Genomic DNA, 17,167 nt, shown 5'->3' on the forward strand with positions numbered 1-17,167 from the left:
TAGGCAGTACAGTATGAAAAAGTTGCGTTACGTTGGTGTCAAAATGAAGTTTGTAGAGTAAACTAGTACATAATGGTCTGCTTAATAGCCTACCTCTTGCAACATGCATCTCCTGGAACATAGCTGTAAATCTGTAAGCTTAAACTATTGAGAATTTGGCAATTTGATATTTACACCACCTCTCAAAAATGAGAATTGCATCTCAGTAAGCTTCCAACTATAGCAATAGTTTAGCTCCTCTTCTAAAGCATATGTGCGTGGTTTTTTATTGTTGCTATTTTCCTGTCATTTGTTTTGGACGTGCTCTTTTCCCATCGTCAAAAGATATTTACCCTAACCTTTCCCCAAACAAGTGAATTTATTTTTAGACTAAATATTTTGCAGAGCTTCACTACTAACTGTGGGATGAGATGTTAGATTGAATTGTGGAGATGGGACAAAGAATTACTGCAGATGATTAAGTTATTTTGCAGGCTGAAATGTTTCTTTGCTTATCTGTAACTGACATGTAATAGTCTTCTACTTCAATTTTTGTCAAACCAGATCACTCTTAAAAGCATTCTGTCTCAATTTGGGGGATGTTTTTCAAATTTCAAAGTAGAGAGAGTAAGTTCCTTTTCAGATGTTCTCTTTGTTTATGTTTGGTGCAGCCTGGAGCAAGTTTGGAGCAGACACACATTTTTGTACTTGCACATATTCTTAGAAGACCAATTATAGTTTATGGAGTAAAATATTTTAAGAGTTTCCGAGGAGAAACATTAGGATATACCCGTTTTCAAGGTAAGCCTTTATATTTTTTTTAGATTTAATATTAAAAAATGTTTAGTTATAAACTGTAAACATAAAGGCAGTAGAAAGGAGAATGACACAAGCTACTAGATGGCAGGGGCTGGAGTTGCATTTGATGTAAGCTTTCTTTTGCCATTAAAAAACAAAAAACCCACAGAACTTTCAGCCTTTCTTTCTGTGATGGATGTGCTGCCTTGAACCACAGGGTAAAAGAAGCCATTTGACCTCCACGTAGCAAGCTCTTAACCTATAATTTATTTAAGGTGCTCTGGTTGGTGCGAACTTACCAGAAGTCGTGTGGTTTGTTCTGCTGTAAGACACGGGAGGCTCAACAACTGGAACCTGAAATTCTGAATCTGAAATTCTCCTTGGTGGTGGTAGCAGCAGCAGCTGTATATGTTCACTTCACCTTGTATTTAGCATTTCTGGAGGGATGCTCTCCAGGGTACTTCATAAACTCAGGGGGAGGCAGGCAAAAGGTGTTTGTATTCTTTGTTTTAGCATAATTTCTTGGGAGTAATGTGTTTGGGTGTTTTTTCAGCACGGAGGGGTGTGCCTTGTCGTCCTGCAGCATGGTAGGAGGTGAATTGTGAAGCAGCCCTTAGTGAAAAGGAGCTGCCCTCAAAGCAAGAGGCAGGGGTTTACAAGGAAAGGTAGAGAGAGTAAAAAAGGGTGGAAAATGATAAAGCTGAACTTCTGTGGTACTTGATTAAGGAGGTGGCCACTCACTGGCATGGATGCCCCAGAGGCTGACAAGGAAGGGGTTCTGTTCACACGCTCTACAGCCAGCCTGTTGTGGGAGGTACCAGATTAGGCAGATCCTAGAAGCCCCTTTTGATTATTTAAGCATAAAGTAAGCTGAGAGAGGTGGCAAACCCATAATAATTAGAAGAATTCCGGGCTGTGGTGTTACAGTCAAATGTAACTGCTTACTGAAGGCTTCCTGGAGACTGCAGTCCTCAGAAGATCTGAGAAGCTGTTGGGCTTGTAAGTTTTGGGTGGCGACCAAGTGCCCTGTGTGAGGAATGGGGAAGTGAAATTCTTTGAAGAGCGTGAAATTTGGTACTCATAGTTGCATGTTATCTGTGATTTGAGATGATAGAGGGAAGTCTGGGGAAGAACAGTCATACAGATATCACACTTCGGGTTTTTGTTTTTTAACTTAAAGACTGAACGGTTTGCAAAACAGTTTTATTTTGTAATTGGGCATTGAGGCAAGGAAGTGTGCGGCAGCCTAACCGTGCTGCAATAGTTCCCTTGCCCCGTGAACCAGGAGGTAACCGGGTGCCCGAGGCAGCCTTGTGCTAGGCCCGTTTCCAGGAATTCAGTCGGACAAATATTAATGATGTGTGGCTGCCACGAGCTGCATCCATCCGTCCAGACACACAACACCAACAGGTGAACGCAGGAGTCCTGTCTCAAGTGACCTGAAGTTGCTTCTCTCCCCGTCCAACCACATTTTTGTGGTTAATGTGTGCTAATTAAATGCTCAGCACAGCTGAAGCCCAGTAGCTGTGCAGCGCTTGCACGCAGGGTAGCACGAGCTGCTGAGACGGGTCTCCTGGGATGGTACAAAGCTGCTGCTGTGCTCGTGAGCTCTGCTGAGCAAGTGCCCCCTTCTCAGCAGCTTTGAGGCATGCTCAGGGTTTTGTGAGCCTGCTGTGAATCCCGTAAGTGTCAGACCTGTTACCTGGATGGCCACTGACTGTTAATGCTTCTTTAAATATTAAGGCTTTGGCAGCGAAAGATCTGTTTACCCAGCCTGATGTATTCTCCTGGTCTAGCTGCGTGCACTCAGTGGTGTGAACGTACAGCTTTTAAAATTAAAGAGGAGAAAAGGTGACCGAAACCATCAGCTCAGGTTTGGGAAACCAAATCCTGCGTGGATGGCTGCCAGGGTAGGCGTTAGCCCCCTGCTCTTCATTTTCTGTGGAGTTTCTGTCAATCTTCACCCTCCCGACTCAATTTGTCACATTTTCTCTTATAAATGCACATCCTGACGTGAACAGATCAGTCCCACTTCTGAGCGGAACCGGGTAGGACCTGATGACAGCTCCTTGCAGCTGGTGGGAAGAAAGGGAGGAGCGGTCACCCTAAGAAGATGCTCTATGGATTTGTCCTCAAATCCAGATTTTTGTAATAAAAACTTGTGCAGCTCTGTGTCTTTCCAACTCTTTTTAGATTTCCCTTGCTCCCCGGTTAAAGAACGGGGGGAAAGGGACAAATACTGGTGTAGCCCATACTGACTTCTGTTGTAGCAAAGCAAAATTGAGTTCTGAACTTGTGTCAAGCCTCCAAATCCACCCCCTGCCTCAGATTTCCATTTTCTGCTGCCCTGCCCCGTCCGTGGATGCAGGAGGAGAAGCGGAGCGCCTTGCTGAGCCGCAGCGCCTGCTCCTGACTCGCTGGCAGCAGCTGTAGTACGGGAGGTTGCTATGCTACGTGTGCACTTCAGTTTGTGCACGGCTATTTTTAAACTGTCACAAGGTGAGGCATGCTTTTGCCCAAGTTGTCTTGCAGCAGTACACACCGAGAATTGTTTACGTTCCTAGAAGAAAAGAGCTCTGGGTTTGTTAGGAGGTTTATTCTGGGTTTATTGCCGCACCTCGAGCGAATTACTGGCTTTAGTGCTAAAAAGGGTAGGGAGAAAAACGGCAATTTCTCTTAAAGCCTGTGACACGAGTGATTTTTTTTTCACACGTGAGCAAAATAGTGTCAGCTCTTGTTTCTGGAGACACCACGCGTGGTGGTTGCGGGCTGATTTAATCCATTTACACAACGCTGCTGGGAAGCCCGATTGTCTTGGGGATGGGCCACATGCTTGGATGCAGAATCCTGCTTCGTGCAGGACATGCCTTTAACGAGAGGCCTTTGCAAGCAGGTGGTAGAACTGTTCTGGTAAAAAAAAAAAAATTAAAAAAAAATAAAAATAAAAATAAAATCCGTTTAGCCAAAAGCTGTGCATGAAGATGCTTCCCATAGCTCTGAGTCTTGCCCTTTGCTCTGCCCCACAGGTGTGTATTTGCCTTTGTTGTGGGAACAGAGTTTCTGCTGGAAGAGTCCCATCGCTCTGGGCTACACGAGGGGCCATTTCTCTGCTCTGGTTGCCATGGAGAACGACGGGTATGGCAATCGAGGTGCTGGTGCTAACCTCAACACTGACGACGATGTCACCGTTACCTTTCTGCCCTTGGTGGACAGCGAGAGGAAACTATTGCACATTCACTTCCTTTCTGCTCAGGAGGTAAGAGCTGTTCCTGCAGCTGGTGGCCTCAGCAAGCTCTGCAGCTCCAGTGGTTTTGCTCCCTTCCCATCATCCAGGCTGATTCGGGAAGATATTTTTCCCCCATCCTCGATGTTTGTTGATAGTTCTGTAAGCTGAATGTAAATACACTCTGCAAGTGTACCTTGAAAGGGCCTAGAAATAAGGATTCTGACACTAATGCCAGCTGAATGCTTTTTAATGAATGCAGCAGAAGCATTGGCAGGTATTTACAGCACGGGTTACCTATACGTTCCTAATGAAACACAACTTGTTTCTTCTTTAATGGACACAGTAATGACAGGGAACCAGCTCAGTAAAGTGCTTACATGAGGGAAGGGATGGAAACACGAAGTCACTGCAAAAGGTGGGCATCTGGTAAATGAAGGAGAGAAAGTATCAACTTCAGAGTTTAAGGAGGGGTGCTTTTACGTTTTAGTAATGTCTTACAAGAGCAAGTGCTCTGTGTCAAGTACTGCTAGGCTGCTGAAAGCTGCTTTGTAAACAGAAAGCTCTTGTAGGACCTGTCATCCCTACGCTTTGTGCCTTCTGTAAATAATTAGCTTCTCACAACTGATTGAAATGTAGGACAAACACGTTGCAAATACCTGTTTGGAAAATTCAGCAGAAAAATAGCTGGAGAACATTACCAGAGCTTTCAAATCCTGGTTGAAAAATCAGAGTGCGTTGGTTTGACTTGTGGAGACTGAGATGTTGTGTTTGTTGTATGCTGATACTGCTAGCATGGAGGAAAAGAAAACCTTGCTTCCCTAACAGAGGTGGTTCAGAACCTCACAGGTGGCTGCTGCAGAGCTGCTGGTCATGTTCCAGGCCTCGTTCTCAACCTGTCTTCTCTCCCCCAAAGATAGGTAACGAGGAGCAGCAGGAGAAGCTGCTGCGGGAGTGGCTGGACTGCTGTGTGACGGAAGGAGGGGTCCTCGTGGCAATGCAGAAGAGCTCTCGGCGGCGCAACCACCCTCTCGTCACCCAGATGGTGGAGAAGTGGCTGGATCGCTACCGCCAGATCCGCCCGTGCACATCCCTTTCCGACGGCGAGGAAGACGAGGATGACGACGACGAGTGAGGGTGGGACGGGGGCGGGAAGTCACCAGCGCGTAGCGTCTGACCTGGAGTTAGGGTTGTGCTGTAGCTGTTCGTGGTGGAACGACCTAATTCTAGAAGCAACATGCTGCAAAGGATTTCTCGAACCAGCATGGGGAGAGTCTAGAAGCTCATCTGCTGCGTGGAGAGCACTAAATGGGCTGGACTACAGTTTGTATAAAAACAAAGAAAAAGAAACAAAACAGCTAATTTTATTATCAAGACAGGAGAAACAAACACTTTTTCTTTCTGATTGTAAATCTGTCTATAAATGTACCGCATGTGGTTGTGTAAGAGGTTGTGTAATAGGAAAAGTATACCAGCATCTTAATTATTGCAAAGAAATTTTTCAAATAAGGGCACTTACGAAAGCACACACGTTAGATGGATTTCTCTTCCCTCTGAGATCCTCTCCCAGTAGAACTTGGGATTCTGCATCACCTTTAGATACTCTGACACCCTTCTGTGAAAGGCCCTTTGATGTGAAATCTCACTAGTGCCCAGGTCAGATGGTCAGGATTTTTTTGTTTGCACAAAATACCCACAGCAAGTCATCAGCAGAAATACACTCGTTATTTACTAATGCTTCAGTTACTGCTGTGCCCACAAAATAAAATCTGAACACTATGAAACAAACTGGAAGAGAAGGTAAATTTTTCATTGAGTGAAATGATTTGCTTCCTGAAAAAGTTTTTTTTTGTCTTTTTTTCTTCCTTTAATAGTTAATAGATTCCCTTCGATATACTTAAGAATATTTATTCAGAGAAGTGACCTAAAATATATGGATTTTTTTTTCCAGTGAGCATATACTAAACCAAATTGTGTGAAATTTGACGACTCAGCCCTGATTGATAATTTTGTATCGTCCAAACTTTTGTCTTGCTGTGATACAAACTATATCTCATCGCATCATTTACTCTTTCATCACCTTAAACATTGCTGCAAATGAAAAACCATCTTTTTAAAGGGTTATTCCTTGGTCATCACATCTGATTGAGAAGAAGAAACTATGCTAAAGTTGTTTTTAAAAGCACTGTTATATATTTCTCAGTATGTAAGCCTGGGAATTTCTTGCATGTTGATTGATGTGGCCATACTTATGTAAGTTCCTAAGATTGTAAGTTCAGAGTATATTCTCCAGTAGAAATTTTATTATATTTGATAACTTTAGCCATGTAACCTGTAATGGATAAAGTTTATCTAAAAATCTCACTTAAACACTAAAGGTTAATGCCAGTTTTTACATATACAGTGCAATTCAGGTTTTCTTGAAAAGCACTTTTGATGGTGTGGTGGTTGAATAAGGAATTTTTTGCAGTAGCTGAAATTGTTTTAATTAGAATTTGGAACGAAGCCCCATAGCACATATTTTTATGTAGTTGAGAGCTATGGAAACCCGGAGGAACTTGCTGCTTTTTTTTTTTCTTCCAAATGCTGCTTAGATTGGTGTTGAAATGTGCACAACTCCTACAGAAACTTGGTGACGACACCAAAAGCCTAGAAATAATGAAGTACTGTATTAACTTAGCAATTTTCCCATCACAGATTTCATGGAGGTTTATTATGAAATGTCTTCACGTTTTTGGCCATTTTAGCTCCTCTGGTTGGTGCATGCGCAAACTTTCAGGTAAAAGAGTGCATGTTTAGCTGCAATAGCCGTCTGGTTTACCTGAACTAAATAGGCAAGCTGCTGATACCGAAGAGGTTTTCTGACAAGCATACGGTCCTGTTTCGAGTTCGCTTCCTAAACTGGTATTATTTTGTCCTTTTTTTCTTAACTTGCAAGCGAAACCCTTTTATTCCTCGTCGAGCTGATGACCTAAAGCTTTGCTGTCAGAGGCGCTGAGCACTGGGTGAGCTGGGATGGGATTTTACGTGGCCTGAGCAGTCTGCCAGGGCTCAGGGTGAAGGACAGGTAAAGAAGCTCGCTGTAACTCGCATCCCAGCTCCCCCAGGGCCCAGCATTTGAGATAAGCTCCTACCTTCAGCAGGCTGCTTCAAGGGGTGTGCGAAGCGTTACCCTCCACTTCTTGCAGTAATGTTCCGTTTCGGGAAGCAAGGCTTCCTTGTGACATGGGGAGAATAACCAACTAATGTGAAAAGTACCCTGAGCCACGCCGCACAGCACGCCTTCCCTCACCTCCTGCCGCTGGACGTGGGCCCAGCGTCCCCACCGCCACCTTTCCGTGGCACGGGGCCGTTCCCCACACAGTTGCAGCTGCCCTAAAAGCATGCACCGTGCTCTCTGATGTCTGTCTGGTTCTGGTATGAGAGGACAGTCCTGGTACTCCAGAGCTCTTGGCTTTCTTAATCATTATTGTTCTGTTCTGATGTGCTGTAACATGGTATGTTCAGGTTAACGAGCTTCCCAGCTCGCTTCGGATCTGGTGAAGTTTCTTTTTTTTTTTTTTTTTTTTTTTCAAAATCAAAGTAATCCAAACCTCATGTACCTGTAGATTAAAGAGATGCAAACCCCGGCTTTGTGCTAGCCCGGTAGTCAGTGTACGTTAATGGGTGCTCTCCTTCACTTGCATGCTTGGAGGTTTACAAATGGGAGATTAATTTGCAAATGTCACCTTGCAGCCGGGCAGCAGGTACACACACAGCCTCGTTTCCCGGTGTCTCTTTCCCCATGCCCAGCACACAACTTGGTGTTTCGTCACTCCTTCACGCCTGCTCATTTTCCTGGTTTTATTTATGATCTCCTCGGTGACAATCCCTGTATCTCTTCGGTTTTTAATACATTAAAATTTAACAATTCTGGGTTCTTCCAGAGCTCTGCTGCACGGCTCATGGCAAATACCCCCAGCAGTTGGTTACACCGCTAACAAGAAAAGTCTCGAAACACCCACAAACCTTTCATTTGCTGCTTTTCCCTTTTCCCTTCACCCTTTTTATTTTGTGTGTGGCTTTATTTAGAGTGTTTGTCACCTTCAGGCTGCTTGTTTGAAGCTCCTCTGCCCTTCCTCCAGGCTCCCTCCGTGCCCTTCTCCAGCGTGGCTGTCAGCAGAGCACCGGGCGCAGATCTTCAGCAGCAACTGTTCGTCTCCCCTTTCCTTGCCTAATAACATCCCACTTGAAACCTGCAGCCTGGTTCCTCACGTTGCTTTTCCCTATTCCCTGGGGATACTTTTCCCTTTTTCCTTCCCCTGGTGCCTCTTGGTGTTTGCACAACGGGCACGTGAACCCATCGGGGGGGGTACCTTAACGCTGCTGGCCATCCCTAGGGAGCTTCCCTTGGTCAGTGACCCTCTGCACCTCTCAACTTCTCCCCCTGCTCAGCTGGTGGCCCTTCAGCAGACGCTGCCCTGGCATTGAGAGGAGGCCAGGTACGGACAGACCCCACAGCCCCTGGGGTTTTGAAATCCCTTGACTTTTGGGGCCGAGCCCGCTGCTGGCAGCGGCTGCACGTGGAGCTGCGGGTCCGAGACCTGGCCCCCAGGAACATCCTTGCCCCTGTGAGCCGGCTGTTCACAAGCGAACGGAAGCACCAGATTATTTTAAAACAACTCCAAATCTTAACATCAGTTGAACATTTCCTTCATGTGCTGTTCCCCATGACCTCTGCACCCGACCTGTTTCGCCCTCGGTTTGTTGCTAATCAGCGGCGTGCTCTGCGAGCGGGCACGCAACCTCCTTTTTAACGCGTGTGAAGCTGGTAATTAGTTTTCAGCTTAATTTAAATCAAAATACAGAGTTTTGTAACCGAGAGCTTTTTTGGTTTCAGCTTTTTTCTTAGTCCCTTTCCAAGCCCGCCTGCCTGCAGGCACCCTGCAAAGGATGGGGTGGACGTGGAGCCACCCGGGCACCTTTCAGCTTTGCTCTTCAGCCCTTCATCGACGCCTCACAGCTCAGGGAGGTACAAAAAGGAGCGCGAGGTGTAGCTGCCTGTGTAGCACGGGGACACCCTCCTCTTTTCCACTAAAACCCTCCTCTTTTCCGCTGCCCACGGTTGGGGCAGCGCTTTGGGAACGCAGCAGGCACGTCCTGCAGCAGCGAAGCGGCAGCGAGAGCTCTTCCCTTCCAGAAATTTTAGAAATTTTATCACTTTTTATTGAAAACTGCACTGAACGCTAAATGTCCACCTTTACAATAAACAAATACAGGAACGGTAACACACTAAAACAAAACATCTGATAGCCATTGCTTTTTTTTTCTTTTTCTTCTTTTTTTTTTTCTTTTTCTGTTTGGGACAGTTTAAGATTTTCTTGTCACAGAAACAGGAATGTACCCATACAAAGGCTCAAAATAGGCCATCGCAAAAACAAAAAGGCGATGATTCACAAAAGACTATGAATATAACATGTAACTAGTTGATACAAATCTAATAGGATTTGTTAAAATCAGTCACAGCTAATAACACGTTTTGAAGTGTTCTTGTATAAAATAGCACGTGAAGAAAAGAAGACTTTTATCCATGTCTAAAAAAGTGGGTTTTGTTCATAGACAGTCTGACAAGTTACCATAAAAAGTGTTTCCTGAGACATAAGGAAATGCAACATTATTCTTGAACCCTTTCCAGCTCAAGACTTTTCCACTTGATAAAATAGCTGCAGATTTCAAACTGAGAAAATATATTTGAGTACAAATAGTGTGTGAAACGTAATAATACTTTCTTCTTTTTTTTTTATATATTTTTTTTATGTTTTTTTTTTTTTTTTTCCTTGCATCATTGCAGGGCGTAGGCGGATGCACAGCTACTTTATTCAGTGTAGGGGCAGAGAAGAGCCTGGCCATTGGGTTTTTTTTTCGGGATTTTGGGGCCCTCCCAGCCGGGGTGGCTGCAGCTCGGCTCGAGCCTCTCGGGAGAACTTCGGGCACGTGTCGCCGGCCCCGGGGGACCCCGAAACGGATCCGAGCTTATTTTTCTTCTGCTCCTGAGCCGGTATCGCTGCCTCCTGGTAGGAGAGGTGAGCGGGTGCGAGAGTAAGGAAAGGGCTGAAGCCACATAATGGTTTCCTCTTAAATTTCTATGTTAACTCGGTAAGGATTGCTCGCTGCAATTGTTTGGAGACAGGTGCAGAAGCCCTGCCCTTCCCAAGGAATCGAGGGGAGAAAAAAATCTATTTTTATTTCATGTGATTGATGCACAGATGAAGGAAACTGAACACACAATAACAGAAGGCGCTCATTAATGTCTCACGTCCTAGGTTTCAGCGCTGCAGCAAGCGGGTGACTTCTTCAGGGCTTCCCCCCAGGCTTGACTGCCAGCACTGGGTCCTTAACACTGGAACATCAATGATGCATCTGTCCAAAATCAACATTACAAATTCCGTATCAAATTCTTTTTTTGTTTTGTTTTGTTTTTTTTTTTCAGTCCGTGTATAACTTCTTTTCCAATGTCTCTTGGTCCCAAGTTTATTGAGTGTTTTTTTTGTTTTTGTTTTTTATTTTAAATTAGCTGCTATTGCTCGTTGGGATGTTCCCTGTTGTCCCCGTGTTTCGTGGGCTGGTTCGGCGACGGAGCTTGCGAGGGGTGCGCCACGGTGGGCAGGTTGTGGGTGACGGGGATGCCGCCGGGAATGATGCCCTCCATGGCCGCTGGGATGCCTCCCGGCGCGACGCTCACCATCCCGGGGGGGTACCTGGCAGGGGGGACACAGAGAGGAAGGGTTTGTCACAGCCCCGATGGCCCAGCGAGCCCGGCAGAGGCCACGGAGGGCAGGGGAACAGAGAGGTGCCACCTTTCTGCCAGCACTGGCAGGGGCAGCGTTGCTATTTCTCATTTCATGTGCGTGACCCAGCTTCCTGATCCTTCCCTTTGTGCAAAACTATCACGGATCGTGGCAATAAACGCTGGCACTGTCACCTACATGGTGCTACCCACGAGCAGCACGGCTGGAGGCGTGGTGCCGAAGCCCAAAGTAGGGATTTGCAAGCAGAGGCTGCAACCAAACTCTGGTTGTGTTTGCTTTGGGTTGGTTTTAACCCCTGAGCAAGCTGCAACCAAATCCCTGGCGTGTTTGAGGGCACACATCACTCGCTGAGCCGATGCACTTCATGCTCTGAAAGGGGAGGGAACGGGTTTTGTTTCTGTAGATCCCTGTGACAATCCCCAAATACCCCAGTGATAGAGGGGACACGAGGACGATGCCAGCACAGTGGATATTGCCACTAATTGCCAAGGTATTTCAATGCAGCCAGGTTGCCCCAGCCCACATGGCATTGTTTCCCTGAACTCCACATGCTTAATACTAAAATTAGAAGAGCTGAATGAACCGAAATCTTAATCCCTGAAAGGGAACTTCCTCGTCTCAGTGTTATTTAAAGGCTGTTTGAACACAAACCGTGTGCTTTAAGAGCACAGGGATCTGAGAGCACTTTTCTGGAAAAGCTCTGCTTGTTCCCCCTCAGCTGGGGCAACCTCCGGTGTCCTGGCAGTAGATGGGCACAGATTTCCTTCAATTTAACCAAGCAGACCCGGACAGAAGAGCTGATCAAAGCTGCAGTTGTTTTTTTTGGCGTGTTAGGTTAAGTCTCGCTTGGTCTGGGAGCCCTGGCACTCGTTCAGGTGCCACGCATGGGGCTGCCGTCCCACCACCAGCAGCATCTGGAAAGGTTTCCCCCCCAAAAAAATGTACCCCCGCAGGGGAACCCCTGCGCCGGGCAGGCTGGGGCCGTCCTTTTCTCCATCTTACCTGTATGTGGCACCATTGAGCTCTGGATGGATCGCTTGCTGATCTATTACTGACCACGGCGCCGTCGTGACAAAGAATTCCTTGTTGACGCAGTTCCGTAGGCTTTCTGGGATGCGCCCTGCAATGGGACGGAAGGGAAGCAAGGGTCAGGACCGTCCTGGTTTCGTCGCCCTACAAGAAGCTCCAATTTTTCCATTTCACTGTTTTTGTTGGTGTGAAGGAGGAGAAAAGAATGCCAGGCCAGCCAGGCGTGGAGCTATGCCACCCACATTAATGATGGGACAATTTTTAGGGCAAGAGAAATGCTGGAGTATTGTGGGCATCATCCTGGGGCAAGCTCTGTTATGGCAGGGTTTGGACGCCGATGGTTTCACTGCTTTGGGGTTTGTGGCTGGCATGTAGCCTTATAGGGCCTGCACATCTTTCGACAGCAGCTTCTCAGGGCTCTGGGGTTAGTGCCACCGAAAGGGGCAGCAACTCCTGCACCGCTGTCCTCGTCCTCCCAGTCATGGTGGTGGCCTTTGCCATGCTGCACGTGTGCACCACTGATCAAAAACCCAAAACACACACAAAAAGGAACAGAAACATGCCCAAGTGGCAAAAAAAGTAAAGTTTGCTTTTTCAGTCTCCCACTGGGAAGAAACTCAGGGGCAGGACCCCACAGGGTCCTACACAGCTGTGCCCCTCGGGCTCCTCCCGGGGCCGGGTACCTGTGATCGCGCGCCGGATTTCGGTGGCAGCAGCTTCCCTCATCTCTAGCGACGCCTGCTCGCTGTACCAGGCGGTGTGCGGGGTGCAGATGAGGTTCGGAGCATCTTTCAAGGGGCCTTGGGCAAAACTGTGCGCAGGGGAGGGAAAGAAAAAATTAATCGGTGTATAAAAAAGGAGAACGAAAGGTGTTAAGAGTGGAAAAAAGGTTTGAGGCCCCCCCTCTGCGTGTGCTGTGGCTGCTGGGCTGGAGGGAACCCACCGGAGGGGGATGGACTTTGTGGGGTTATCTCTTTGGGGGAGCACTTTTTATTAGAAATTGTTTCGGGAAGCACAAGGACACCACCAGCACTACCCCATCCCGAGGAGCTGCACCCCCTTACAACCAACCCCTTCTTTGTTATCGCTGAGCAGGGAGCTGCAGCCTGCGAGCAAAAACGCCCAAGGACACGGAGCAGTAATTCTGCTCTCAGCAGCTCGTTTCTTGTTCCAAGCTCCCCGAAACCCCAAACATCCCTCACTGTGCCAGCCCACAGCCTGTGGATGCTGCGAGGAGCTGGTGCGAGGAAGGAAGGGAAGAAGGGCAGGAAGGAAGGGAAGGAAGGAAGGGAAGGAAGGAAGGGAAGGAAGGAAGGCAGGGGCACCACGAGGGCCTTACCTAAATGGTTCTGACTCGTGCACGTCGAGCGCAGCCCCTCGTATCCGTCCCTCCTTCAGGGCTTGAGTTAAGGCCTTCTCGTCCACCAGCCCCCCACGCGCCGTGTTCACCAGGAACGCGCCCTGCCGCATCTGGCGGCGCCGGGAGAGAGAGCAGTGAGATCTCTGTGCCGTAGCCTGCCCGGGGGGGCACCCCGGGGCTGTGCCCTCATCCCCTGCTCCTGCAAACCCCCTGGGGCTGCAGGCAGGGCCCCACTCTGGGGCACAGGGGTTTGGTGGCAAGGCCAGCGCGGGCTGGTGGCAGCAAACCCCACCCGATCCCGCAGCCATGGAGCCAGGGAACGTGCTGCACCCCACAAACCCCACGGGACACGGGGACACCAGCAGTTTTTTGGGTAGCCCACGGGCTGGGGGGCGCAGAAACCCAGCACCAGCGCGTGTTTTGTGCCCGCCTTCGTTACCTGCTTGATCGTGAAGTCGTTGATCAGGTGGTGGTTGTGTTCGTTCAGGTTGCAGTGCAAGGAGACGCAGTCGCTCTGGTAGAGCAGGTCCTGGAGCGTGTAGACTCGCTGCACCCCCAGGGACCTCTCGATGCCATCCTGCAGGTACGGGTCGTAAAAGATCACGTTGAAGCCAAACGCCTTGGCTCGGACTGCAACCGCCTGGGCAGTGCGACCTGTGTGCGAGGGAAGGAGAGAGCTCACTGAGCCAGCCCCGGCTGCCACCGCCCTGCTTCGGGCACTGCAGGAAGAAATGCAGCCCGCTGAGGTGCTCTGTCCACCAAAACAAGCCAAAAAAAAGAAGAGAAGAGTTCTTTCTTTCTTTTTTTTAGGCAGTGTTTGGGGGTGGTTTGTCTTCCAGCCTCTTGCTGGTACAGGTACAGTACGACTGCGGTGCTGGGGCAGGCAACCCACACATCACCACGTTGTAGTGTTGCTGGAGACCCCCTGATCCCCAAAATGATGCTCTGGGGACAGGGACATCCCCCCACATGCTCTGGGGACAGCGACTTAAACTGGTCCCTCACCCAACGCCCCACCAGGGGCTCAGCCATGGCTTACAAGGCACAGCCCTTCCCCAAATATGACCAGAAAGCATTCCCCCTGCGTTAACCAACCCCACCCCGGTGCTTCTGGTCTCCAAAACTTTAATTCCAGCCCTTCCCATGGCACTAGAGCACCGCGGAGCCACCCTGCCCACCTACCGAAGCCGATGAGGCCGAGCGTCTCCCCGCGGATGCGGGCGGCGCCGGAGGCCACCTCGCGGATCTGCTCCACGCTCTGCACCCTCGTGCCCTCCCGCAGCGCCTGGTACAGCCACGTGTTGCGCCGGTAGAGGTTGAGGACGTGGCACACGGTGGAGTCAGCCGTCTCCTCCACAGCGGCCGAGGGGATGTTGCAGACGGCGATGCCTGCAGGGGGACACAGAGCAGGGCACAGCCGTGGCTCAGGGGCAGCCCCACACCTTGTTTTTTTTTCTTTTTATCACATTTTAAACTAAATTCTTATTCTTGGTTAGTTTTATCCACCTTCAAAGCGAATTAAATTGTGCTGGGCTAAGTCAGCCCTGTTCCACAAAAGGGCTGTTCAGCCACCCCGTTATTTAGGGACCAGCTACAGCAGAGGGAGAGGAGCGCTCAGGTGTGGTGGTGTGCCCTGTCGGCACTGCAGGGCCAGCTCCAGGCGTGGCGAGGCTTTCTGGCTCAACCAGAAAGAGCCAAAATAGTTGAGTGACCACGGCTGTTCGAAGCCTCTGACCTCCCCAGGGTTTACAAACGAATTGGTGAAACGTGGCCATGGAGGCGCGAGGTGCCGTGGAAAGGTTTGGGGTGACCGTCACCACCACGGCACCAGCAGGGCCTCGACCCTGATGCCAACACTTCTGTGGCAGCACCTGATGGCTCCCGGCAAGCAGCACAGGAGCAAACCCTCCTCGTGGAGCTGGGGCTCTTTTGGGAGGTCCCTCCCAGGGGACAGCCGCGCCGGCACGGCTCTCCCAGCCCGGCACCGCGGCCACCCCCGGGCACCGCGCTCCATAAGGGGGCTTTTGTTCCCCCGCCACAAAAGGGGCATTTTCAGCCAAAAAGGAGATAAAGAGAGATAAAGAGAGCAAATGGTTCAATTCTGGCACCAAACACCCGTTCTGGGGGCGTTTCTCCTGTCTCCCCCGCAGCAGCCACCAGCGCATGCAGGTAGGCACGGGTCATCCATCGCCTGCGCAGCTCGAGGGCCACCTCACGGGAAGCAATCCCAATTAAACTTTACGCTACATTTGTGGGCAGTCATTACATTCCCTGCTCTAAACCGCATCATTTGGCCACCCAATTTGCTAAGTGTAACAAGAAGGATTGTACCGCAGCATCCCATTATTTGATTCGCCGTATTTTTCGTTTCCTGATGTTCAGAGCCTCGGAACGCCGTTATAATGGATAATAACAATAAGAGTTAAAAACAGGGAGAAACCATTACACCGAGAAGACACCGTTCTCCTCCCGGAGAAGAATAATTCACTACGCTGAGAATTGCTTTTTTAGGAACGACTGTTTGAGACTCTTATCGCCATTATCCTTCTAGAGTGGCTCACGTGCAGTGCCTGTTATTCCGAACTTCCCCAGAGATCACCCTTAATACAAGATACCCTAAACACTATCGTGGGACTTCTGGATAGATGGAAGCTTTGGATCAGATGAGCAAAAAAAAGGTTGTTACAGCTGCTAAGATCACAGATATTTATCACCAGGTGTCTGTAATTCGGTGGCCCCAGCAGTGTGGCACGCATTTTACCCATTCCTGGGGCATCCTTGACAAGGTGGCACGGGAAGCAGCCAAGACCCAAGGCGCAGTCCCTGTCTCACACGAGGCCTTCCCAGCAGTAGGGGTGTGACTCAAGGAACCCGATCGGATCAAGAGACTAAGCTTGCTAGACAAAATTTAATAAAAAAACTCTCCTTCACTTTTTCTAGAGCTAAATCAATTCCCCTATGTCAATGCCGGTGAGTCCGAGGGGCAAGTGGAGCTCCAGGCAGCGCAGGAACGGAGGCCTCACATGGGGCAGTTTCAGCACGATACGACTCTAACAGATTCCTTCTAAAACCGCAGCATTTTGTGTGCGTCATGGCCATGTTTTCTTGTCATAACACACTCCACACGCAAAATATTTAAGCTGCACCTTTCATTTCAGGGCTGAATCCACCCCGTTTGGGAGGTCCCGCCTGAACCTCCCTTTGGTTACCGCTCCCCCAGGGGGACCGGGGGCCACCGGTGCTGCTCTGAAACGCTGGGAGGGATGTGGGAGGGAGCCGGGGTGCAGGACCGAGACCTACCGAGCTCCCCCGCCGCTTTGATGTCGATGTTGTCGTAGCCGCTGCCTATTCGGACGATGACCCGCAGGGCCTTGAACTTCTCCAGGTCCTCTCGGGTCAGCGTGATGGTGTGGTACATCATGGCCCCCACGGCTTCGTTTAACACCTGGAACAAAGCAGGGAGAGGTCAGGAGCCACCAGGACGCTCGCAGGGGACACGTGCGGCTTCCTCTGGAAACCCAAGACCCAAATTCTCCAAGAGTTGCTCATCGATCGTTGGGTGCCTCATAAAGAACTGTCCTCCTTCCCCCATACTGAATATCTGAATAAATGAGGTTATTTCTGGTTGTCTTTCCCAGCTCCTGGAACTGATTTCTGACCACTTCAGACCTCCCTGGAGCTACCACAACGTGCACAGAGATAACTTGGGAACGAGCACTTCCAGGAGCTGAGCTCCCCAGCAGCAGGGGAGGTGCAGGGCGCTGCGTGCTGCTGCGGCACCGAGCGAGCAGACTTCAAAAACTACGAGAAATATTAACGGTAATGAGTTCAGAAATCCCACGCTAAGAGATACGGTGACTTTTTGCTCCTAAAATAACCCCCGGCTGAGTTTTTATCTGCAGTGCCCTGCGTCGATGCTGGCTGCTGACCCTCTCGAGGAGCAGCCTTGCGTGTTTTGTCCTCGAGAGGTGCACGGGGCAGGACGAGGAG

The 17,167-nt window shown here is 49.2% G+C and overlaps 2 protein-coding genes across 8 annotated transcripts in view; one reads left to right on the forward strand and one right to left on the reverse strand.

Annotated features, from left to right (window-relative positions):
* The window catches only part of ZRANB1 (zinc finger RANBP2-type containing 1), a 35,558-nt gene extending 27,918 nt beyond the window's left edge, over positions 1–7,640 (forward strand). For all 3 annotated transcript variants that reach the window (XM_068689114.1, XM_068689112.1, XM_068689113.1), the window contains exons 9-11: positions 651–780; positions 3,804–4,033; positions 4,917–7,640. In XM_068689114.1, coding sequence (XP_068545215.1) covers positions 651–780; positions 3,804–4,033; positions 4,917–5,135 — 579 coding nt within the window. In that variant the 3' untranslated portion in view covers positions 5,136–7,640. The remainder of the gene's footprint in view (positions 1–650; positions 781–3,803; positions 4,034–4,916) is intronic.
* Positions 7,641–9,182: 1,542 nt separating this feature from the next.
* The window catches only part of CTBP2 (C-terminal binding protein 2), a 114,403-nt gene continuing 106,418 nt past the window's right edge, over positions 9,183–17,167 (reverse strand). For all 5 annotated transcript variants that reach the window (XM_068689115.1, XM_068689116.1, XM_068689119.1 and 2 more), the window contains 7 exons: positions 16,478–16,622; positions 14,360–14,566; positions 13,617–13,831; positions 13,157–13,287; positions 12,501–12,628; positions 11,791–11,908; positions 9,183–10,737 (listed from right to left, as the gene is read on the reverse strand). In XM_068689115.1, coding sequence (XP_068545216.1) covers positions 10,557–10,737; positions 11,791–11,908; positions 12,501–12,628; positions 13,157–13,287; positions 13,617–13,831; positions 14,360–14,566; positions 16,478–16,622 — 1,125 coding nt within the window. In that variant the 3' untranslated portion in view covers positions 9,183–10,556. The remainder of the gene's footprint in view (positions 10,738–11,790; positions 11,909–12,500; positions 12,629–13,156; positions 13,288–13,616; positions 13,832–14,359; positions 14,567–16,477; positions 16,623–17,167) is intronic.

Source organism: Anas acuta, chromosome 7 (assembly GCF_963932015.1).
Source record: "Anas acuta chromosome 7, bAnaAcu1.1, whole genome shotgun sequence".
Lineage (NCBI taxonomy): Eukaryota > Metazoa > Chordata > Aves > Anseriformes > Anatidae > Anas > Anas acuta.